The sequence below is a fragment of the Pseudoliparis swirei genome, chromosome 9 (assembly GCF_029220125.1).
Source record: "Pseudoliparis swirei isolate HS2019 ecotype Mariana Trench chromosome 9, NWPU_hadal_v1, whole genome shotgun sequence".
Classification (NCBI taxonomy): Eukaryota; Metazoa; Chordata; class Actinopteri; order Perciformes; family Liparidae; genus Pseudoliparis; species Pseudoliparis swirei.
In genome coordinates, this window is record NC_079396.1 from 6,182,565 (window position 1) to 6,209,123 (window position 26,559).

The 26,559-nt window shown below is 45.6% G+C and overlaps 1 protein-coding gene and 1 pseudogene across 4 annotated transcripts in view; both read right to left on the reverse strand.

Moving 5' to 3' along the window:
- The window catches only part of plxna1a (plexin A1a), a 257,240-nt gene that overhangs the window by 107,899 nt on the left and 122,782 nt on the right, over positions 1-26,559 (reverse strand). For all 4 annotated transcript variants that reach the window (XM_056423991.1, XM_056423990.1, XM_056423992.1 and 1 more), the window contains exons 5-8: positions 14,830-14,930; positions 12,741-12,864; positions 12,316-12,469; positions 11,041-11,140 (exon numbers count right to left, since the gene is read on the reverse strand). In XM_056423991.1, coding sequence (XP_056279966.1) covers positions 11,041-11,140; positions 12,316-12,469; positions 12,741-12,864; positions 14,830-14,930 — 479 coding nt within the window. The remainder of the gene's footprint in view (positions 1-11,040; positions 11,141-12,315; positions 12,470-12,740; positions 12,865-14,829; positions 14,931-26,559) is intronic.
- Positions 2,295-2,737, reverse strand: LOC130199637 (histone H3-like; annotated as a pseudogene).

The window sequence follows — 26,559 nt, forward strand, 5'->3', positions numbered from 1 at the left end:
CATATTTAAACCCAAAGTATTGATATTTTGTATTTATATTTATATATCAGGCTATAAATGAAACAAAAATAATTTGGTTTCGCCAGTAGGATCTTTCTCAATCAGAATGTATGGGGCTTTAATGTTGAATGCTTTTACCTGAGAACAAATACAACATGTAATGTGAACATTTAGGACACAAAAGACAATTCTTGTGGAAAAAAGTAAAACCCCACTTGAACGCAGATTGGACGATCGGATTGGAAAATTGCTCTTTACAAATGTTAGTATATATATATACTGTATATAAATAAAGAAATCCCACTGATTGAAACCTCCCATCACGAGCGTGGCTCATATCAAACACTGACAGACACGCCGTGGACACGCATCGACACATCGATGCCGCAGCATCAAGCGGTTACGGACAAATCTGTGGAAATTGCGTTGGAATGACGAGTGTTCGCCGCGGCCCACGTGCGCTGCGACTTCATTCCGAGGCCGAGACGGACTCGGAGAGGCAGCAGGAGGGAATCCTTGGTGATCCACTGCCCTCTTCTCATTCTCCATGCTCGCATGCTCGGAGGGCTTTACAGGGAACTCAGCTGGCAGACCAAGATAAGCCTGTTTTTATACAACACTTGTGGGGTATTTCGTCTTCAGAGTTGAGCAAAAGGAATATATATGCAACATGGATTACTGCACGAAAACAAGAGCTATCATGGCGAACAGGAAAAAAAAGAAGACAAATGCAAGGGATGTTTGTACAAAAAACCCTGCAAAAGCTTATTTTCGGATTTTGCTCTACAATTATTATTGGAAGTGATTACATTTTAGCGACGCTTTGTTTTCCTGATGAAATTAATTAATTCGAGCAATTCTTCTTTTCTGAATTCGCCCGCCAACATGTTCCGCAGGAGGATGACGAAATTGAGTTTGTTCAAAGTCTTTGCTCGCAGAGACATGCGATGCAAAACAATGTCAAGTTCAAAGGTAAATAAACAATACTTACGGAAGTCGGTTTTCAGTAGCTCTTAAAAAACAAACAAAAAACCCACTCCCATTGTCTTTGAACACCACCCCTGAACTAAATGTCCCTCGGCTGGCTTCATAACGGTGAGCTCTAATTACACGTTACGTCCTCTGTATGCTGACGCCGTTTGTGTTCAAGCAGGCGCTCCCACAGCTCAACCCACACGCTCGGCTCACCGACTCGCATCCGCCCGGGGAATCGCACCGGCAGCCCGAGGGGGTCCTTCGCCCATCGTCCAGTTACTGCTCTAACACGCGTTGACGCTGTGCTTCCAATGGAGCATTCTACTGAAGGTCTTAGCAGTGTTTTGTCATTTTGGGAGACGCTGCTCTCAATGCTAAGCTAACAGCTAGCGGGCCGACGAACAAGCTACAACAGAATGCGCCGAGGCAAGAGCGGGACGGAACTGTCGTAGAGACCGCCAACAACTGGCTTTCTGTGTGAGCATGTTGTACATAATCCTTCTGGGAGGGAGGGTATTGAAAAATGAAAAAAATAAAATGGTGGTAAGAATGATAAAACAGAAATTGTTATCGTAGGTTCAATATGGAGGAGGATGACTTATGAAGATCGATTCATGTTCGTCTTTGTCTGATTGTTCGTATATAATTGGTTGTTATGCTGTTATGTATTTTTTTATTTATTCTTGTTGCTTTTTGTTGTCTGGTAATGTGAAACTTGTAAAAACATCAATAAAATGATTGAAAGAAAGACAGCCAAAAACAAAACACGTTTCCCAAAATGTGGAACTATTTCCTCATCGATAATGTTAAAGCCAACGATGGGCTTTAAAACGACATGATATTTGAGCTTGTTATGGTTTATGGTGGGCTTAACTGTACATGCCGTTCTCGTACGCTGTTCGTCAGACACCAACGAAGAGTAATGCACCGTGAATTGTACATAACCCACTTGATTAACTTGAATGTAATCCAACATAGTGGTGAGCCGGGACAGGGGTCGCAGTCTAAAGAGAGATAAAGTCAGGCAGTGGGGAGGTCGGGGTTGGATTTGTTAAAGCTCCACAGAGTCTCAATTTGACCCTCCGTTTGCGTTAGGCTTCATGATACACTCTATCTCGTGACAGACACAACACACCGGTGATCCAGCTCTCAGATACTGTCCTGTTAAGTTGGAAATGGAAAGAAATCGCCCTTCACTGTTTGACTGACAAGTCTAGAGCAAAAGCACCATAGTGATGATCCATCAGAGGATATGATGATCAGAGGATATGATGATCCATCAGAGGATATGATGGTGTTACACTAGTCGTAGGGTAAGTTTAGGCGCGGATGCGGCGGGCCAGCTGGATGTCTTTGGGCATGATGGTGACCCTCTTGGCGTGGATGGCGCACAGGTTGGTGTCCTCGAACAGGCCGACCAGGTAAGCCTCGCTGGACTCCTGCAGCGCCATGATGGCGGAGCTCTGGAAGCGCAGGTCGGTCTTGAAGTCCTGAGCGATTTCCCTCACCAGGCGCTGGAAGGGCAGCTTGGATCAGCAGCTCGGTGGACTTCTGGTAGCGGGGATCTCCCTCAGAGCCACGGTACCGGGCCTATAGCGATGGGGCTTCTTCACGCCGCCGGTGGCTGGGGCGCTCTTACGGGCAGCCTTGGTGGCCAGCTGCTTCCTGGGAGCCTTTCCTCCGGTGGATTTACGGGCGGTCTGCTTAGTTCTGGCCATTTTTACTGCTCGTGCTCTTCTCTTTTAGTCGCCCTCACCTCCCATGTGATGAAGGTGCTGGAGAGGCTGGTCTTGGCCCACCTCCGGCCGCAGGTGAAATCGTCGTTGGACCCTCTGCAATTTGCTTACCAGCCTCATGTGGGAGTCGCCATCATCTACCTGCTGCAACGAGCTCAGTCGCACCTGGATGGAACCGTGTCTCTGTGAGAGTCACTTTGACTTCTCCAGTGCATTTAACACCATCCAGCCACTGCTGCTGAGTGAGAAGCTGGTGGCCGTGTGGCCACCATCTCCTGGATCACTGACTACCTCACAGGCAGACCACAGTTTGTCAGAATGGGCCGTGTGCTGTCTGGAACGGTGGTCAGTGATGTTGAACTGTTCTGTCTCCTTCCTCTTCACCCTGTACACCAGTGACTTCCAGTACAACACGGAGTCATGCCATCTGCAGAAGTACTCTGATGATTCTGCAGTGGTCGGGTGTATTAGGGATGGACGGGAGGAGGAGTACAGGGCAGTGGTGAGTGACTTTGTAAAGTGGGCCGATCGAACCACCTGCGGCTGAACGTGGCCAAGACCAGAGAGATGGTGGTGGACTTCAGGAGGAAGGCGACAGCTACACCTCTGAGTGTCCTGGGAGTGGACGTGGACATGGTGGAGGAGTACAAGTACCTCTCCATCGACAGCCGACTGAACTGGAAGGCCAACATCAACGCTGTGTACAAGAAGGGATGAGTCGACTTTTTCCTGAGAAAGCTTGATCCTTCAACGTGTGCAGCAAGATGCTGGAGTTATTCTACCAGTCGGTTGTCGCCAGTGTGCTGCACTTTGCCATTGTCTGCTGGGGAGCAGCATCGAGCCGGTGACACCAGCCGTCTCAACAAACTGGTTAGGAAGGCTGGCTCCATCATCGGCTGCCAGCTGGAGCACCTGGAACAGGTGGTGGAGAGGAGGACGTTGAAGAAACTTGTGTCCATATTGGACAACCCGGACCACCCTTCCACCACCTCCTACAGGGACAGAGGAGTACTTTCTCCAGACGCTCCTCACGCCCCGCTGCCACAAGGACAGATACAGGAGAACATTCCTGCCGACGGCTATGAGGCTCTACAACAGTTCACCTCTTGCCAGATCACCCTAACCCTTCTTATATTTTGTGTTTTTTATTTTATTTTTATTTTTATTTTTTATTCTTGTGTTGCTGCTACTGGCTCGACAAATTTCCCCTTGGGGATTAATAAAGTATATTTCTATTCTATTCTATTCTATTCTATATGTGTCTGTGTGTGTGTGTGTGTGTGTGGCCGGGGGGGGCGGGGGGGTCCTCTAAACTGAAGGACAATGCTCAAGAAAGACTTAAAATTGGATTTCAGTTTAATCCTCATTGCGTGTCTGTCCCTCGGTCCTCGGGGTTTATTCAGATTTCAGTGGGTTAACTCCTAAGTGGCCTGCGTTGGAGGGGCAGGAAGACTGGGGGCTTCATAGAGCCCAGCGATAAGCTGGTGAGACTGGACAGAACTGCAGTGTGAGCTTTATAATCAATGCCGGTGGATTTCCGCAGGGAGCCGGGTGGACGGAGGTTAGCTAACAGTCTGCTGTTTGTTAGAGGAGCTGGTGAGCCAGTTCCTCCTCACTATTAACCCCGCTTCATCGATTTCTTGTTGCAGGGACGTGCGTGCCCACACACACTCACAGCCGTGTTGTGTGTGTGGTACTGCCGCACACACACATATAGACTGAGACGCACCTGTACACACACACACACACACGCCAGTGTTGACATGGCAGCATTCCTCTGGGTCACCTGGGCAGTGGAGACCTGTCCTACGGTAGAGTCGTCAATGCCCGGGCCGCTGGCTCGGGTAAGTGGCTTGGCTGCTGCAATGTAGTCAATAACCCCCCCCCCCCCACATCACCCTCTATTTAACATGGCCTTTGCAACAGAGTCAAACGCCTTCTTCCTCTTCCCCGAGCTTTGGCTTCTGGCGCGCCCGGATCGATGGAACAAATCTGCAGATATGCGAGCGCTGCTAACGAGGGAGGGATGTCAACGTGGGGGCCGATTCAAATGAAGCATCTCGTCGTTATCTACTGAGCTCGCACTTTGTAAACTCTGGGCTTTAAATATATTTTTTTTAAAGGTGCTCTAGAAATAAAGTTATACTCGGTAATATACGACCGGCTGTGCTGCGTGATCTATAAATAGGCCCCTTTGTTTTTTCGTCCAATAAAGCTCGCAGTGAGCGGCCATAAAATGAGGCGCACGTCGTTAAGTTATACAGAACCCGAACCAAATGAGAGCTTTTGACTCGCAACCTGGGACTTAGACCCATGACACATTATGATTGCATCTTCTTTTGCGGTGAGTCTCAACGCACAGTTTAATCAAAGCCCGTATGAAAAACGGAAGCGGCAACACACAACATTGTGACGTAAACAGAGAAGTCGACCCTTCGACTGTTTCCAACGCGGTAAGTAGCTGTTGGCCAAAGTGAAAGGTCGGCCCGGAAAGTGAGGGCCCTTGCTGGGGGCCGGTGCCCTGCCATAAGTGCCTCTTGCCCCCGCATACATTTCAGACACCCTTTCATATTGTAATGGTCACTGCGGCGCTAACCTGTTAGCTGCGTGGGGCGCATTATTCCTGACACAATGGACACAATTGCTGCTTTACATCTCTCTTCCCCTCTTCATGCCGCCACCGCCTCCTCTTCCTCCTCCTCTTCCTTCTCCTCCTGCGTTTTTTCCCTCACCACTCTTCCCTCCAGCTACCATTTATCTCTCTTTAAAAGATGCATTATTCCTTCTCCCGCATGCTCAATTAAACTATCCCAAACCTCTGTTCTAATATTCCAACAGCGCACAGTATGGCACTAGCTTGCAGCTGTATTCGCTGTGCCGTGTGTGAGCTCCTTCTGACTGCGCGTGCACCTGTTTGCATGACGGAGCGTGCGGGGCTGGTCGATGCAGGTGCTGCATCCGCCTTTGAGAAAGTCGAGAGGGGGCCGCATGAGGTTGCACAGGAGCACCCCCTCCCCCTCCCCCCCTGCTGGTACTTGCCTGTGGGCTACTCTGCTTGTGTATCGGTGCTGGTGCCGTGCTGCACTTTTAACCCGCCTACAAGGAGAACTCCCATTATCTGCCACTGAACGCCGCAGCACACACCCACCCGGCGTGCACGGCTTCCTTCAAGGCGGGGTAAAAAGATTCGGAGGCGAAAAAGATGACGGCGAAGGGGGGAGGAGAGAGGGGTGGGGGAGTATAATATGTGGGTTTACGTTACAACTGCTGCGGTGTTAACTGCACTGTTGTCTCACAGTCCTGCAGAGTCCTGTGGGGGCCAACGCAGCCAACATCAAAGGCTTAAACAGCAGCACGCCTGTTTATGCAGCAGAGAGAGGAGGGCTAGGTGGGTGTGTTAATCAGGGGGGCAGAGCATGAACACACACACACACAAACGGGAAGGACACTTTGCGCATCAACAAAAATATGCATAACTATCCACGACGGTGCATTCACACACACACACACACACACACACACACACACACACACACACACACACACACACACACACACACACACACACACACACACACACACACACACACACACACACACACACACACACACACACACACACACACACACACACACACACACACACACACACACACACACACACACACACACACACACACGGCCCTGAGAAGTGGCCCAGGTGAGCTCTCTCCCTCCAAGCCCACTCCATTAAGACGATCTCCATACAGGCACCCCGGATAGAGCTAATTAACGGCCTATTACTATGCAGATATATTCAAGGCCAAGAGCGAAGAGCAGGCAATAAATGGGCTCGATGAACAAGACCGGGGCAAGAAGGGATCGTGGCGGGGGTGGATGGAAAGGGCTAAGAGGGGCCTGGGTCGGTTGAGGGGGAGGGAGAGAGGGATGAGAGGGGAGAAAGTAATAATGGTGGCATGAATGGGAACGAAAGCAGGACAAGTGCACTTCACACTCCTTAATACGAGTCGCTCGTAACGCGGGCGATTCCAGAACTGAAGGTTCTGGATATAATTCGTAGTTGTGTCAGTTTTAAACTCTTGCCAGTGTTTTTGGCTCGGGATGCGTGAACCACAGTCTGACTGTAGTTCCTTGTCCATATAGTTGAATTAGAAATAATGCACAGAGGGAACCATACGATACACAAGACACTTTGGAGATGGAGTACTATCTGGTTTCATTACGTCCTTATATTTTGACTTCACCTTCCCTGCTTTCTCAATTATTTGCTAGAAGATACGCTCACCTCATTTCAAAGAAAGAAGGAAAGACGGAAAATGTATTCTCCTTTTAGGATACTTTAAATCAGGGGTGTCAAACTCATTTTCACCGAGGGTCACATCCGCCTCATGGCTGCCCTCAAAGGGCCGGTTGTCACTAACACGGTATAATTCTAACTACTCCAGAACATATTGTTAAATAACTGTCTTTGCATTTGTTTATTGTTTATTTAGGTGTACTTATATAAATGTATAACTAGATATGCAAATGTATGAATATTATAAAATAAATCTATTTAATTTCATTATATTTATTTTAACCCACATTACTTTATCAAAGATCAAACAAACATTATTACATTAACTTTGTTAAAAGCTTTGTCACAGTTGAGACAGGTGGTTCTCCACTGGTCTGGGTAGTGGTTCTCCACTGGTCTGGGTAGTGGTTCTCCACTGGTCTGGGTAGTGGTTCTCCACTGGTCTGGGTAGTGGTTCTCCACTGGTCTGGGTAGTGGTTCTCCACTGGTCTGGGTAGTGGTTCTCCACTGGTCTGTGGCAGTGGTTCTCCACTGGTCTGGGCAGTGGTTCTCCACTGGTCTGGGTAGTGGTTCTCCACTGGTCTGGGTAGTGGTTCTCCACTGGTCTGGGCAGTGGTTCTCCACTGGTCTGGGCAGTGGTTCTCCACTGGTCTGGGCAGTGGTTCTCCACTGGTCTGGGTAGTGGTTCTCCACTGGTCTGGGCAGTGGTTCTCCACTAGTCTGGGTAGTGGTTCTCCACTGGTCTGGGTAGTGGTTCTCCACTGGTCTGGGGCTGTGGTTCTCTACTGGTCTGGCTTTGGGACGCACTATCACGCCTGCATGACAAGCTGAGACCTAAATCGAGGGACATTTTTAACTTCTCAAATGTATTTAATAAAAAGATGGTGCAGTTTGAACCTGAGAGTTCAGAATATCACATAACAAAACTATTTAGTAATATTCCCTTTTACAGTCAATTATGAACCAACAAGTGAATCTTAACCCTTGTGTTGCCTTCGGGTCATTTTGACCCGATTCAATATTGAACCCTCCTGTCGCCTTCGGGTCAATTTGACCCGATTCAATGTTTAACCCTCCTGTCGCCTTCGGGTCAATTTGACCCGATTCAATGTTTAATGTCGGTGTTCTTTCGGGAGTCAACAAACAAACATAAAGTACCTCACACTTAAACTTGGAAAACAATATTAATTCTAATAATTTTCTGGAGATTTTAATAGCTGGGGTCATATTGACCTCAAGGGTAAAATATGTTAGTAAATATAAAGGTAACAGGAGGGTTAAACATTGAATCGGGTCATATTGACCCGAAGGCGACAGGAGGGTGAAAAATTTAATCGGGTCAAATTGACCCGAAGGCAACACAAGGGTTAAGGACACAAGGTAATACAACATACATTACTCCTCTGTAACTTCAGACTTTAAAACATGTCTAAACAGTGCTTTCATGCAAAACATGAAATAAGAAAGTCTGGTTTTAAAAAGCCTCAAAAGATGTAATTCATGTCTCACTCACTGAACCTATGACACATAAAGCTGCTCAACAAGTCAGAGTCTTGAGGAGCAGCTTTTATACACAAACTATGAATAAATTAAACAAGGGTAATTAAAAAAGATTCACATATTCAACATTAACTTTTCTTCTGACTATAGCCTATTATAAATACTGAACAACATGAAGCAGCACTCACTTCAACCTTAGTGACCACTGACATAGACCTGATGGAGGAATTCATAATAGGGGAACTGGGGATGTTTGTTAATACAAAGTCAATGTTGTCACACATGCACGCACACGCGTCTGGATGTCCGCCGGGCGCGTGAATGACAGGACGCGAAAAATGCGCCTCATTCGGGCTGATTTTTTTAACTCGGGCGGTAAAAGTAGGCGAGACTGTTGAAATGCGCCGCGTGACATCACTGACGTCATACCGTTGAATCAGAACCTCCGGAGGATATTGATCGTCTGGAAGCGGCCGTCATCCAGACGCAGCTCCTGGAGAAGCTGCGAGCGGCTACGGATAATATAATATGTCATATTTATATTATTAACCCAGACTCGAGGGCTTGATGGTCCGACGTGTGTGGGACTTCCTCAACAGAACAAAGAGTGTGTATTTGTTCCGTGGTGGACGGTGGTAACGAACTATTATGCCACGATAAGCCACGCCCCCTCTCCGGCGCTTCAAGCGCGAGTGAAGAAGACGTGACAAATAGTCTGGCGACTGAACTCACGCGAGTACATTTAGTAAAGCAAAGCCAGGTTCGCCTCTATCTGGCGTGAACGCAGCATGAAGGAGAGTGAACAGACTGCAGTCCGCTGCAAAAAAATGACCTTCAAAATAAAAGCACAAGATTTTTTTCCTCCCTTTTTTAAGAAAAGGCATCATATTTATTTCATGCCGTCGCGGGCCACATAAAATGACGTGGCGGGCCACATTTGACCCGCGGGCCATGAGTTTGACACGTATGCTTTAAAGCATGTAAACATTTGAGGGGGTTATGACGCCATCATCAATCTATGCTTGGCAAGAGAAAGAGAAATCCACTTTCGCGTATGCCACGGATGCATTTTAATTTCAGGTGTATCGACACAAAGTGCAGATACCTAAATGAGAGGAGACCGGAGTGAGCGAGAGAGAGAGTGTGTGTGTGTGTGTAACAGTGGATCTCGGCAACTTCAGAGCAGCAGCCAAGAGTCATTTAGGAATGACATTGTATTTATTTTCCTTTAACCTTTATTTAACAAGGCAGGTCAATTAAGGACACATGCTTCAGTCATTATCAGACCCATCTCCCTGCTGCTCTGCATCCCTCCTCGTCTCTCTTTGTGTAAGTTCAACTGAAAATAGTTTAAAGACTAAACAACTAAGTGAATTATTTTAGGAACAACATATTTTTTTCAAGGTCTTACATTGCGATTTAAACTCTAGGTCTGCATATGGATTTCTACATCATAAAATAAGACACATTTTTAAGTACTTTATCTTAACAATTAAGCACATAACAACAAATTAGTGACTTTTGCCAGATTTGCCAATAAAGTGATACTGTAAGATTCGGACTGCCAGCTGTTGCTCACTTGCAAAACATTTCACTTTTCACAGCTCACCCTCCAACTCTTTAAACTCCATTAAAGTTTCTTTAAAAACAACAAAAAAGCATCTTGTGAGGAGAATGAACTGTATAACACCAGCGCGCAGAGAGCAGGTGACATTATACAGACAACAGCAGTTTCCCGTCACCCAATTAGCATTAATTAGCTATTAGCTACAGCTGTGTGTTGTCCTTGAAGCTAACAACAGTCGACGACCAAAACAACGATCACCTCTACAGCTCTTGAAGGTGTCACGCCGTGAACGTTGCTTTCTTACAAATTGCAGTTTTGATGGAAACCAATTAATTATTCAGCTCTAACAAGTACAAATAATATTGCATCAACTCAAGTAAAAAAGACTATGATTAATGACTCATTTATTCACCAAATCAGAATAATCTCTCTACTTCCTCAAACAACCAATTCAGCCATGGCTAGAACAAAAATAACAAAAATAACAGTGCTGAAAGGCCAATCAGTATTCCTATACAAAAATTAGGGACAATTCATTTCCAAGAAACACGACTGAAATGTTGTGGCCTCCCAAGCTTGGCTGCCCTTCTGCGTCTTGCATGGTTAGGAATCAATTTATTATTTCACTCACCGGCAGTTCCTTTATTGCTTGAGATTTAATTAACTAATTGATTTGTAAAAAGCTTGAATACATTGAATAATGAATTAGCAAAGGTTGCATTCCATTCTCTCCGTTCTCCATTATAGGGTTTTTTTTCCCGGCCAATATTTTAGCATTATTGCTTTTGGGAAAGAACCACAGTCACCCTTCTATTGATCAATGCTTTCTACCGGTCTGCATTTCGCTGGGTGTCGCGCCTACGCAGAGAGAAACGGTCTCACTCCTTTCATCCACTTTAATTCCACTCCATTCACACCCAGCGACAACACTTTTAATTTGTGAAACTTGAAAGGCAACAACTTACGATTGGTGGACGCTGCAGTTGTAGAAGACAAAGTCCACGCTGGCAAACTTCTTCCCCGTCTCCTTCGACTTCAGATACAACTTTATCACGCGTTGGTCACCTACGAAGAGGAACATAACACCATTTTACCAGTGATCTTTTTCTCTTTTCTTTCAACAGCCTTCCAATATGTCTATGCTATGCCATTTATATTATCATATACAGTAAGTATATGGGTTCATGATTTTGAAATGTTAAGCCTGGAGCTGAATCAATAGAATTTGAAAGTGTTACTCCGTGGAGGAAGCGCTTCAGATGCATTCATGGGTTTTGCGCAGTAAGTTCTATGACTCAGCAATTTCTAATTATGAGAATAACAAAGAAATGGATGCCGTTAAAGAGCAGTGCCCCGTGCTTTCACACAGTTAAACAAACTGAATGGAGTAAACAATTCATATTTGTGCGGCATAAAAAAAAACTGCTCAACCGAGAACATTTGTTTAGCGTCTGAAATGTCAGTTACGTGCATGTTTTTATAGAAAGTGAAACTTACCCAATTTTGACAACTGTTACCAGGACAAATTTACTGAGATAGATATTTAAAGCCCAAACGTGTCTAATATTACATTGATAGGTTGATCATTGTAAATAGGCATATAAATATATTAGTGTGACAGTGGTGTTTGGTGCCTTTTAAACAAACCAGCTCTGCAGCTCCAACCAGACTTAACTAGTTAGCGCCTGTAGGCTAGAGCGACAACAACACAACAGTAAATCTATTGTATATGAGCTGTACATTAATACAGGATTCAGAATAACTCTGTCAGTGTTGTTGGTTTAGCTAACAGGAGCTAACTGGCTAAATGTCTAAATGTACAGTAGCAGAGCTTAAAGAGACACATGATTTATCTGACCGGGGAGGGCTCTATGGAACATTATGAAAAATGGCATTATTAAATAAAAACTTGACAATAAATAAAAGTGTCTGAGAAAAACACCAATAGGAAAAAAAAGAACCAAAAATATATTTCAATACATTTCACGAATATTTTTTTAAATTATTGGTTAATTGAGATTTTACACGCGTGATTCCTATGATTATCCATTTTACACATTTCGAGGTTGTCTACACAAATGGCTGGTTTTGAATTTTAACAAAATCATTAGATATTCTTTAGGTAGTCCAAAAAGAGTTCAATTCAGAGAGCTAGGAACTTCACTCCATAATTTTACAGTTCTACAGATTTCTCACAGCCTGTTTTTTAGTTTTTTATTGGGATGTATCATTACTTTTACCTTGATCTCGTGTGATGGGGGACACCTCTTTTGTTGAAGGGGACAAGCAGAAGATCCGTCCCCCATAGATGCGTCCTTCTGTCTCGACATAGTCCCCGAAGGAGCAGTTCACTCCGGCAGACAGGCTGGGAACATTCTGCGTCTGAAGTGACAACTAGGAGAGGGAAGGAAAGGAGAAAGGTCACGGACAACATACATTTTAAATCGACCTACTTTATGAGTGATGCGAAAAGCAACGCAGAAGGATTTTGACTTTTCAGCTCAAACTTTAACTGAAGGACCGATTGCCATGGATGACACAAGAACAAGCTAAATTGAGTCTAATTTGTACATTTATCTTGCTCACATATCCCCTGTCACACAACACTACACACACACACACACACATCTAAACACACATACGTCGATACGCCCACACACTGTACCTGCACTTCAGACATGGTGACGGAGATTGTGTTGGGCTGGACGGAGAGCCGGACGCACAGCTCCACTCGGGTGGTGAAACGCTGAGGCTCCTCTGCTCGTTCGCAGTGGTTCTTCCTCGAACATCTATCGGAGGATCATTTTTCGCACATCAAATCCCCAACGATCCCGTTCACTGATTGTTTAGGATAGAAACATTTTGCTTCGTATCATGGGTAAAGTCATCTGGACTTTCAAAAAGAATGCATCAGCTGCTTCTCACATGGGAAATATGAATCAAAAACCCTTCCTCACAAAGTTAACGTTCAAGGTTGCTTGAAGTGAAGTGCGCTGGATTAGTGATTCACAGTATGTGTTGAACAGCTCCGGGATGCTGGGTTTCATGCAGAGACTTACACATATTTCAAAGGCTGTCTGTCATTATGGCAGATAGAAACAGTCGACGCAGAGCGAGAAACAAATGGGGCACAGCGCTAGCTCAGGCACAGCACTGAAGTCCAGCTTGCATTAGCTGATTGGCACCAGCTGCTCATTCATGCGTCGCCATCATTCATCAGCTGCTCGGCGATCAGCTGACCGCTCGCATCCACTCGTTTGAACACAGGTGTATATGGTGGCCTTGAAGACCTGACACTTCTCACTGTTACTCTGATAACGTGTTCATGTGTGTTTGTGTCTCAGGGCGTGAAAAGTTGGGTAAACAAAACACAGGAGACCGCTTTCTGTGTGGCGGATGAAACCAAAAGTCAACCCTGAGTAGGGCTGGGTTTTGGTACGCGGTAACTTTAAAACTTATCAACCGCAATAACCCGGTATCAAGTAGTATCAACACCTCTCCGGTAAAAAAGAAAGAATCCCTGCAAAGCAAAAGACAAATGTTTTTTTTCCTCCTCAGTCAATCGCTGCAGGTATTCTTCGATGTAATGCGGCGTGTGATTTAACCGCGACTGCAGCAGCTACGACCCAAACATCTGGGATCTCCTGCCTGCTTAAGACTCTGAGTAGTAGAGACACGTCTGAGCCGACGGCTAGCAGCTAGTGCTGCTGAAAGCGTGAACAGCGCTAAGCAGAGCTCACAGTTTATATGGATGGATGGATAGCACTGTTATGGTATCAGAATATCCTTAATAGTAATGGATAATAATATTTAAAATGGTTACTGAGCCCTAGTAAGTTTGTTATGTAATGTACTAAACTCGCCTCATGTCAAATTAAGCAGCCTAATGACCGCGTAATAACCACTTCTTATAACAAAGAACATAATAGTTTATCCTAACATAACTAGGTAGTTTTCTTGCTGAAGCCTAAGTCGTGTCACGGTGCAGTCAGTGTGACAAAAAGTCACGCCAAGAAGTCTCGACCAAGCGTCGACGCGCGTGGCGAGTGAAACATGAGAAGGGGCCGCATTGTGCAGTGTGTTTCCGTCTGGGCTCTCAACAGAATCCTCGTCGCATCTCTGATTCTCTGGGACCTCCCTGATGGAGCAGAACCTATCCCACTAAATCTGACTGTTATAAAACTGGAGTTTGTTCCCAAAATAATTGTCAATTCATTGACATAAGTGTCTCAGGAGGCAATTTACTGAGCAGGAAAAGACCCTTGGGGAAATCTGAGTTCGCTAACTGTAAGTGATTGGAGTGCAAAGGGGTCAGTAGGAGTCAAACCGTGTGCTTGTGAGATTATTCTGCACAGTTGAAGCCCCTCCCACCACAACTTTCTGATGTCAGAATTGGGGCGGCTCTATCGAAACTGTCAACACAACGAGCACGACCACTTCGAGCAGGGAGCGGTGAAGGTAGAGGCAAAGTTTGAACTTGATGTACTTCTTTCATCTCTTTTAATAAGTCTGATCAGTTTATTCTCGTGTCCAGGTGGACGTCTGGGCCAAATTTGATGGATTTTTCCCTCCAGGCGTTCCTGAGTTATCGCGGTCACGAAGATGAAGCAGATGGACAGACAGCGGCTGTTGACCGGTGCAAATGCGTCGTAAAAATGTAATTAATAGACTCTCCACATTACTGTCCGTATTTTATGTAACCACGGACAATGACGGCATGACAACAACACAGTGACCAGCGTATGTGTACTTACACATTATGGAGTACACACCAGCCGCAGTGAGGGTCCCCTGATCCCAGACAGGCTCCACAGTCGCTGTACTGCTCGCAGCTCTCCACTGGTACACGGTTGACCTGGGAATGAAACACACACACACAAACACACAGACACACACAGCGGTCTGGTTAATATCGCACACAGGGGCCTCCGTGCACACCCCAAGCAAAACGGCTTACACCATACATGTCCGGTGAACGTGGGATCTACCGGAGGTGTCCTGAGCCTGGAACGCGAGATTAGACGGGGAACAAGCCCACTGTGACTATCGGAGATAAACCGCTCTGGAAGGGTTTGCTTTTCACTCCTCGCCGCCGGAGGGGGAGAAGCAGAGGCTCAAACGCGTGTAAACACACACATGGGTTCAGATTACACCGTGTGACAATCTCTTTGTGATATATGCTGAGTATTGCCCACAGTTCTCCAGTGGACCAGGAACACGAGTGCCAGCAAGCAGTTACATCCAATAAACACAGAACATCATGAAGGAGAAAAGTAAATGGCTCACAACTGTTGGCTAAAATCAATCTGACTGGGCTGTGTATACTTTCCATCTCCAATAGATTCATGTTGTACAGAGAGAAATGCATTCACTTCCTGTATTATCCTCATGTTTTCTTGGGATGTGTATTGGTCATTTTATATTGTTTCATGTCGAACAATTTGTCCTCAATCACCTATGTTTCTCTCTTAACAGATTCAAATTGAAATCCGGTCTGAGAGCCAGACTTTTCAACCTCGGATACCCCTTCAAACCTCAGCTTTAATTGTAAATGAATAATAATAACATGTTCTTCATATTACCTTTGAGTTGTCAAAAAATTGAGAAAACAAATAACATTGAAAGGTCCCTTCCTTTCCTTTGTTTTTCACACTGGAACTTACACACGGTTGACACACACTTCTGCACTAACACCCACAAGAACATAACAAGGACTACAATTGCTTCATATCAGTGACTCCCTTGCAACGAATATGCTATAGAACATAACCGCATCGAGATAAGCATCGGGGGTTACTCCTTTTGTCTTCTAAGTCTCTCCCGGCTGCCATCTGTGTGTCTGCATGACTAAGATAAGATGAAACTTTAATGATGGGGAAATCGGAGAACTTGGGTATTAACATGGCGCCCAAATATACCTGCCTCTTAAACTTCAACCAAAGAAGTACACAAACGCAAGGGAATAATCCACTGATGGTTGTCTTTGCACGTTTTTTTCTCCCCGCTATCCGCCATCTGTCTGCTGTGTTTATCAGGAAGGGCTACCTGGAGTTTCACCCACGCGCCGGGAAATTAGCCATAAAGTGGCCGATATTGAAACGCTTTAACCACACCTGTGCGCACTCGGGTGTATTCTCTTCACTCTCCAAAATCACCAGCGCATCAGCCTCCATGTGTTTTAGCTCAACTTGCCCGAAGCAGTTTGCTGGTGACAGACGGATTGGCAGACATAAAACTGCCCCGGGCAAACACACACACACACACCCACATCCACACACACACATACACACTCGGCAGTGGAAAGTCACAATTTTGGACCGATGTTGAGATTTTCAGACAAGTTTTGGTGGGGCAGTTGTTAAATTCTTCATTGCTGACCACCCAAGAAATCCACACGCACGCACCACCAGCTGCCTCAGTCGGGTTGAAGTACGACATCAATAACACTGCAGATGCATGGGAAGGGGGGGGGCGGCACACCAGGTGAGCAGGAAGGTGGTGAGGGTTTATTTTAATGGAAGCTGCAGGCGCTGCAGTGTGGAAACCTTCAAAGGAAACAACTCTTAGAGCTCAATCACGCCACAAAGCGCAGCCGCTTCAATAACGCTGTGGCTTTGGGCCTGCGTGCGCAACCGGGCGATATAACTTCCTTTACAAAATGGATTCAAGCAGACGTCGCGCTCCTGCCCTTGCTGTGTTGTGGGAAGAGGAGGAGGAAAAGGCCCCCAAAAAGCGAAGGTTTTGGGTTCACGATTATTTTAAAGAAAAGGAAAGAGTACGGCGAATACCATCATCTATTCCGCGAATTGCGTCTCGATGACGAGCGCTTTGAGTTGTACTTTCCACTGAGTCAGTTGGAGTCGTGTTTCGAATTAGAATCATAAAGCTCTTCGTAATTAAATACCGCTAATACTAGTGTCTCGTCGGAGTTTGCCATTTTCTTTTGAATTTCCCGCTGCTCAAACTACACGAAAACCGGAAGGAAAGCCCGCCTCTTGCTTGATCCGATTGGCTGGCTTGGTGTGACATTGATGAGCTGTGCGACTCCACGCCTCGCGGCATTTAAAAGGCGCGAATGAAAGGCGCCGTGCCATAGGAAAACAATGGTTTTGTTAGCGACGCGTTTTTGAGCGTCTCGCCTGGTGTGATGGAGCCCTTAGGGGCCGATCACACCAGGCGAGACTCTGGTGCACCACACAACGAGGTAACTAGTGTAAATACGAGCGTTATTTGGGACAGTTAACATGCAGTGAATGATTGGAAAGGAGAATAAGTCTTCTCGTGCCGTTCCGCCTACACAGGCAGTCGGTAGATAGCTAGTAGGCGCCCTTTCATTCTCTTTTGATATCCTGCTCACCTAAATACTACCAAACACTCTCTCTTAGTCACATGACTCATAGCTCCAGTCACAGGCGGACAGGTGGACTGTAATATTGGACGATTTGGACCCTCACTATTTTTGCGATAGTTCTAATATAACCCTCCTTTTAGTAGTCAGTGGAAATGAATAGTACACAAGAGCATATGCACTGCGGAGGTTTTTTAAGATAAAACATGAGAAGCTACTTTCGCTGAGCCCAGAAAAATCAAAGTGTCATCAAAATAAAAACAGTACAGGAATACAGCAATACAGGAATATTACACATGTGTTGCCTTTTGTGCGAGGGATGTATATGTTTATATGACATTATTTATAAAGTTGCATCGGTAGAGACATTTTTATAACAGTACATCTCAGAACTAGATACCTGTTATCAACCCCCCCCCCCCCCTCCCCCAACCCCTTTTTATTCCTCACATTGTCAATCTCTTTCTGTGTCACTCCGCTGTACAGTAGGACACAATGGCTTATGGCGGATTCATAGCATGATGATAGTAACCTGTGTTTGATGACTATTATAATGCTACCATTACAAGGCACAGGCCTCTTACGGAACACCAAATAGCAGCAAATTGCCGTCATTACTTGCGCCTGGACAAATACCATGCTAGTAATACAGCGTATCTGATAGAGGGAGGAGAGAAGAAAAAACATGTCACGCTCAAACACAATAGCCAGGCACAGGAGCTCATTCATTGGGGCTTTGTGGTCGGAGGGCGGATGATGTATTCCAATGGAACAGTTCAATTACTGAGTTTTAGAAAACAGATAATGGGACGGGAAACAGGAGATACTCAGCCAGATACTCTTTGTCTTACTGAGGTGGCAAGGGAGTGTGTTGTTGTTGTTCTGTGTGCGTGTGTGTGTGTGTGTGTGTGTGTGTGAGAGAGACAGTCAGTAAGAAAGCCTTTTTATATTAAATATGGCTTCCATTCCTGGCCTATTTGCTGCTGCAGAGGAAAACACATCTATCTGTGGACAGTGGAGGGAGGAGGAGAGGGAGTGGATTTAGGAGACGAGGAAGATAGACGGACCGGGTTCACGTTGGGGACAAAAAAAGAATAATTCTGTTTTAACCGTTTATTTTAATCTTCAAACGATAAAAAAAAAAAAATGTTGTCATTGTGTTTCCAGAAGAGGAGCGAAGAACGGAGGAAGCAGGGGAGATGATGGCGGGGAGTTTATTGCAAATAAATAACAGCTCTCTCATTTGGGTGATGATAGAGAGGCTCTTAATTTGCCTCGTGGCAAATGAGGTTGTGTGTCTGGGAGGGGGTGGGGGGAGCCAGGGGGGTGTCAGGGGTAGGGATGAAGTGGATGGGGGTGAGAGACGCAAGGGGAGGATGGATGAGAAAGACACACAACTGTAATTGCGACTGATGTTCCATTCCGCATATGGGGGCCTGTGCCGTGCCAGCTCGTCGCGGCTATAGGCCCATGGCTGTAATTGTCCATTGGGTGTAATATGGGGGAGAATGTGAGGCGCTATTACTACACGATAGGCTGACGGATGGCTCATCCTAACAGCCAGCTGGGTTTGAAGGCGTACAGGCCTCACAAACGCACACGCAACCAGCAACGAGGCGGTTGCAATGAGGTGGAATGCACGTTCCGGCGTAACAAAGACGGTCGATGTGGATTAAAAGGTGACCGTCAACGTGGGGATATGAAGTCAACCAGCCGGCTTGCCACGTGCACAACATGCATCGACACACCCTCTGGATGGAGGAGTTGCGGAATGAACTTACATACACACAGGTGTTTCCTGGATAAAATACACAACATTTCCCTTCTCTTTATTTTTTCTCTCTTTTTGTCTATCTCTCCAATTTCCTTCCTTTCGCCGGCTCTTTCATTCTCAGTCTTTCTGTTATGCTCTCATCTGTCATGAATTTGGCTGGACACTGAAAAAACACAGCAAATGAGGCCATAGATCACGAGTAGACACCGACACACACACACACACAAGGAGGAGACGGAGAGGCGAGATACAGATGAGACACATAAAGACCCTTTAAAAGTGCATTCTTGGTTTCTTTTTCATGAGCTTGCTAGTCACCAGCAGGTGTTATCCGTACCCCAACAATGAATGCAATGATAAAGTGTCATATCCAGACACTGAGGTAAGAAAGTAGCACTTTGGTCGCACTTAGATGACACTTACTTGGAGCACTTTGTAGTTTGGCTTTCTTGAAAAAACTAGTTATTTCTTGATTCTTGTTGTTTCGAGTTTGTACTCACGGTTAAATGCACTTATTGTAAGCGCTTTGGATCAAATGAAATATAGTGTAATGTAATGTAACCAGACGGCAACCTCCGGTTGTGCAAAGTGAAGCCAACGGCACAGTGTCCAAAATGTGCGTTCTTCATAATATCCAGCAGGGGGCGACCTCTCTGGTTGCTTAAAATAAGTCGGATTGTATAGACATCTATGAGAAAATGACTCTCCTTCTCACTTCATCTATTCCCTTAATAAACATTGTAAACATGAGTGTATGGTCCCAATCTCTAGTTTCAAGTCTTCTAAAATACAGAGTAAATTATGATCTGGTTCGAGTGAAGTAGATGACAGAGAAGGAAAGGCTTTAGCGCATGGCTACCTTGTGATTGATGCTAGTTCAGCCTAAAAATGTCTCATTGGGCGTTGGGTAGAGCTTAACCCGCTCGTGTGACTTCTGGTTGCAAATAGCCAAGATGGCGACGGCCAGAAACCGAGATGGTGCCGAACTCGGGGCTTCAACACAGCAGTCCACAAACCGATGGGTGACATCCCAATGACTCCGTCCACTTCTTCAATAACGTCTCGGGTGGAAACCAGAGAGTCTCTGACAGCGTATATATAATCAGCACGATCTGAACAGTGCTCCCCTTTTATCATCTAATCCTCTTGATGATTTATGACGTCTAGAAAGGGGTAAAAAAGGCTATTTTTCATTTCATGTCGACTTTTAGTAAGGTGTTAGCGCATCTGCATAAATGAGCTTCGGTCCATGTCCTGATTCAAACTGTTCCTTTCTACCACATTAAGACATCTCTCTCTTTCGACAGCTGTCCTTCTCTTTGACCGTCTCACAAATCACAATCTGATCAGCCGATCAATCATCTCTCTGCCTTGACAGTCAGCTGGAGCATGTGTGTGTGTGTGTGTGTTTGTGTAGAAGACAGTAAAGGACTTTGGCAGACATGACGCCGCTCAATCACATGTTCGTTTGATGCAATTGTTACAAAAGGTATGTCAGACCACTGTCGAAAGACTTTTCTTTTAGTTTTTGACAGCACACTGCGAATACGCAAAGAATGTACACATTGAAATATGAAATTTGAAATGCCATCATGAGTCATGAACATATAATAACACGATATCTCTTTGAAATAACAATCAAATGGTTTGCAAAGTCCATGTAATTTACCTCAAGGCGGCGTGATGTGCTCAGCCAGACTGCTAATGAGTGCAGGGGCAGCTGCGATCGACTCTTCTCTTGTCGTCACTTCCTCTACTGTTGTCGACTTAAGAAAGAGCAACAGTAATTTCTACTGTCTTTAAATGTACCTTAAGTTGCTGTTATCGTGGTTGTTTGTTCACTGCATTTGAAATATTTGTATATATTGACAGTGTGTCACAGTTACACAACCTCCAAACGACTGAATGTAAAGTTCTGTATCCTCCAACTTCTTGGAGGTGGTATTTTTCTTCATTCCTGTGTTTGCAAAATGAATAAAAAAAGATTTAAAATAAGAACGAGGAACAGCTTTTTCTTTTATGTGGCTGTCTGCTTTTGGGGCTAAAAAATAATAATTTAGGAATGTGCAAACGTGAGTGTTTAAGTGTTTGTTAACCGATGGTTAAATCTACAAGGGGCTCAGAGCGGTCGGGAAAAGCCAAGTATGAGAGTTTGAGACAGCAGCAGCCCCGGAGGACTTTTGCTCAGAGACACTCCAGAAATTATATTCACAGTTTGTCCCTTATAGAAACATCGAAGGCGGCTTCAAGCGATAGTCCTAACCCGAACCACCATGTCACTCATTCCAACCCACGCAAAAAAACACTGCTAAGCCACACAATAAGCACCACCGGGTCTAGGGGCCCCTCCAGCAGATTCCCGTCTCCTCTCCTCGTTAGTCTCCCTGTCCCGGTCTCCACGAACAGAAACTTCAGAGTCGGACAAACACGAGAGAAACGGCTTTAAAAAAGGAGCGTGGCGGCGGTCTTCCATCCCTGACCTCCAAGTGCCGTAAACGCTGAGTGAATCGAATATGAACCGTCTCAGATGCGGGTGCCAGGGGTCGGGTTTCTCCACTGTGCAGTACAGCGCGGCCGAGCACATTTTCTATACTGTGGCTGAATCGATACACGGAGGTACATCATGGAACCATTATGCCGCTGTCTGAAGGGGACGGATGGGGGGGGGGGGCGAAGGTGCGAAGGTAGGAAGATGTTTTTACAAGCGGAGGCCTGGACCTCGCCCCCGCCGCGGTGATGCTCGAGTGGAGGAAAGATCAGACCTCGGCCTCACAGACACGGCTCGTGTGCATCCACACAAGAACGGATCGCAAAATATCCCATCCAGAACAACCTGAATGTTAAGTGCGAGTCCAGTTTATAAATTTAAAGAATAACTGATCGTGACGGGTAGTGGGTGAGGAGAGAGCGTGAACTCCAAGCAGCGGCAAGACCGGTAAGTATACGATAAGCGAGTCACTCGGTACAAAGGTACAGCAGAAATCAATAACTTATGAGCTGTAATCCGCTTAGTCATTTATTCAAAGCAATTAGGGTGATGTCATCCTTAGGGACGCGCAGGATACAAGAAATATCTGTCCCTGTGACATCGACAGCGGAGGGTGGTGACAGGATGAAAAATCTCCCTGGCCCCGCTGTTTTTATTAGATCGGGACAATTTAAACATGTAACGAGGAAACAACGGCAGTGATCACATTGATTTAGTGCCGCTGTTCATTTTTTATGAGCACAAAAAATGACGTGATATCGCCGAACAGAATGGAACGGGTCGGAAGGCAAGCTAAAGATGCATGGAGTAGGGGAACATTGAGAGTGTGTGTGTGTGTGTGTGTGTGTGTGTGTGAAGCAGAGACACAAAGAGAGCCATATAAATCCATCGCTCGCTAATCGAAAACTACCCTCTCGTGGTGAATCGGGCAGTTTTATGTTTTCGCACTTTGTGCGTGCATGTTTGTGTGTGTGCGTGCGTGTGTATGCATGTGTGTGTATGTGTGTGTGTATACAGAGTATGTGCTCTGCAGTCCAATAAACCACTTTAATTATGTGTGTGAGTGAATATGGGAAAAGGTAAATTGCTCTGTCAAGCGGGGGAATGGGCTTTGTGATGTTTGAGCTCTCATCACTTGGCATTTCTATTATTCAAGAAGGGGAGAGGAGCGAGGAGGAGGAGGAGGATGGTATACCTCACTTCTAAAAGTGATTATCACAAAGTATGAAAATAACTAGTATATGGCTAGGTGAGAAGAGTCCTGACACAGGCCCCGGTGAGGCGCATCCCCTCCATCAGCAGCATTCTGTTGTGTTCTGTTGATTACACACCTAGCACGAACCAGCAGGCGGACAGACGAACATCGTGAAGCATTCAGCGGCGAAAGAGACAGATGTGTCCCTCAGGACAGAAAATGATGTCGAAAACTAGAACTCGCCCAAAAGATTTCTCCAAATGAGAGCTAATATTAAACTGTGTCTGTTGGATGCGTAGGTTTGTGACTAATGCGTTCACCAGTAGCACTACTTCACGAGCTGAATGCATCAGTGTTTTGTGTTGCTTCCCCAAAAAAAGGGATATTCAACTGAATTAGCTAAAGAAATACGAGGCTCAATGTTACAGGGTTGCCGTTTACATCCACATCCTTTATTTTACCGTTTGTGTGATGATTAGCGAATGGCTTCTTGATTTATGATGAAAAAACATGTATTGTGAGGTCACAGTGACTTTTGAATGGTTATTACGTGAATTCAGTAAATATAAATTAAAAGTATATCTAGAGTCCAAAGAAAACAGCAAATGTTTAAAAAAACCAATTTAATAATAATTGTTTTGCTTGAAAAAAAGAAAGAAATTGAACCACCCCAAGGCTTGGCCAGCAACCTGAAACCCAGATACCTTATCTCTAGTCCACGCAGCCTCTGGCTAAGAAGACGGCCCTCATCAGCAGGCCGGGGAGCCGCTGCTGGAACACAAGTTCACATTCTGCTGCAGAGAGAAGATCCTTTTTCTGAAGCTGCTGCTGGAAGAGCAGTTACTTCACAAACTCACTCCATCCCAGGCTCAGAAGTGAGAAGATGAGGCAGGGAAGAGTCGGAGAAAAGGGGACAGACTATCCTGCGAGCCAATTATATTTCCCCACCTCCTTGGCTCTCTCTCTCTCTCTCTTTTCTTTTCGCTGACTGGACTGTGAATTTGTTTCTATGTCGGAGCTCAGAGAAAGATGGCCATTCCATCTCTCCTCTGACGATTAGTCCGAGTCTGATTTTCAAATAAACAATATGAAACAGAGTAATTGGACAAAACCTGCCATCGCGCGCAGATCTGACACAAAAGAATGAGCGCCTATGACGGAAGCCATCATCTAAAAAAAGTCTTAAATTCGATACCATGAAAACCGTTCTCATATCTGCCAGCGGAAGGAAGAAGCAATTAGCTTAGCTTAGCATTTGGACATGAAGCAGGGGGACACGGCTAGGCAGGCTCTTTCCAAAGCATACATATTAAACAAATGAATCCCCCTGAAAGCACCACGACAAACACATTAAAAACTAATGACGCCTGGGCTTCCGTTATCCGCTAATAGCCAAACCCATCTGTCCGGCACAGTGACGCTTTCCAGGACACGTGGACCGGCACCAATTTGACCAGATGCTAAGCTAATCGTTCTTTCTGTCGCGTCATATTTGATGGGCAGACAAGAGGCTCATATGGCATCTACCCGTCTCTCTTTTCATCCAACGCACATCGGGAAAGGGAAGCGAATCCCCCATCACTACGTGGGATGAAGTGGCCAGACGCGTTGGGTGTGAACGCTCTCTGCGCCTCTCGTGCCGCCAGACCTCCTCACCGTCGCCGCGCTAACATGCACAGACATGTCGCGGACATATCAGCGCTCATCAAAAATAAAACACCGGCTTCAATAATTGAAAGAGACTTCCTGGCAGTCATCTTGAATGCAGATGACAGGAGTTAAAAGGGGGAGTGTGCGAACACTCTGGACTGCCGGCTAAAACAGGGATTGCTGAACACTCTGCCGGAGCATCATCCAACGGGATATCATCGCTTCAGTCTTATGGCCTTCCGTTGACCACCCACCGATCTTTACACAGACGCTGCATTATTCTGAAGGTTTCCTCAAAGCTCTGGCGTCTCTTTTTTCAACAACGTGCGCGAGTGCTCTGACTCTGGACCTTTTCGACATTTCTTTTCAACACGTTTGAGAATCAAATCCCATTCCGATTCAACTTGCAGTGCGCGTGTGCATTCGTGTGGGCGGACTCCCTCTGCTTGAATACGCATTCATGGATCTCTGTGTTCAGTAAACGCCAGCCCCCCCCCCCCCCCCCACCCCCGTCACATCAACACCGACACCGTCCACTCTCATCAATTACACTCCACTGCCACTGTCAATCATGTCTAATTGCTGGTAATTTACACAACACTCACATGGCAGTTAATGTCCACGTAGTGCGGAATTCTTGGTGCAGGTTACCGCAGCGTGCTCATTAAGCGTTATGAGATAAGAGAGCGGAGGGAGTGGGGGGAGGGAAGGCGGGCGCTGCGGAACTCTGCAAACTGGAGCATCAAACATGGTTGAAGTCGTTTTCTAGTTATCAGCATCGACATGCCGGGACCGATTCCCTTCTACATGTCACTCTGCAGATGTGGTCCTCTACACATGCTTTTACACACCGGGGGAGGGGCGAATAAACAACATGAAAATGCTAAACACTTCCCTGCGAATATTATATGTCTTACATACAGGGCTTTTATCGTTATCGTGAAACGTAAGATGGGAAGCAGCACATATGGTTGGCGCCATTCTTTGTCGAGGTTTCAACGAGTAATATAATTAGCCATTCTGGTTTGGGCTCCAGAGCCTCCATGATGTTGTTAATATAAGGGCAACTCAACCTGATTCCTACGATGTGATTGGTTGATGCCTTTATTTTGCGATGCGAAACCTTATCTTTAACTTATGCCACTTTTTTTATCAAGCGCTGTGTTAAAGTATTCATGGCAAAACCAACAGTTCAATCAAAATGTGTCAATGAATCACACAACCAAAACACCCAGGTGTGTAAAGGCCTTTAGACTGGAGAATAGGAAGAATTGCATAACGTTTTCTCATCTGACTCCATCTCTCAAGTGAAATATTTACTCAAAGACATGTATACTTTAGGCCGGGCCACGCTAGACACTGGCGCAATTCATTCGCATGTCTTCATTAATCGTTTGATTGTAGAAGCTCGGTGACGTGGTGAGGACGTGGAGGTTGTCGGAGCAGCGGGGGAAAGCGCTCCGCTCACATGGCAGCTGGGAAGGTGTGAGCAAATGTGATCAAGTGTTCCCGTTTAAAATGATAATGCCACAAAGCAATGTGGTTAAAACCAATAAGATCTTTCACACAACACCAATTAAAGTGCAAAGACGGTATGTGTGCACCGCATCCCCAGTGGATGGGTGGTCTGGGACTTATCCTATAGGTGAGACATTTTAATATTCATGATATTAATTATCAATACTGCTTAAATTGCAAATGCTTCTATGCGCTTCATGTGGTAACGTATGGATGTAATTAGCATTACTGCTCCTTTCCCCCGTGCATGTTTTTAATACACTTTTCCTCATGAAGTCTTCATGGTGCTATTACGCTGTCTCCATGTTCTTTTTTGCTCGCCCTTTCTAACCTTCACTACATCTATTGTCAGTAGTGAAGAGTGGTGTGTGTGTGTGTGTGTGTGTGTGTGTGTATTGCTCTGAGCACTCAGCAAGTCTAATTTCTAGTTATGAAAGTGTGGATTGCAAAATCGTTGCAAATACACACTCTCAGAAAACACACACACCAGCCGAGCTAGGATGTGTTTGTG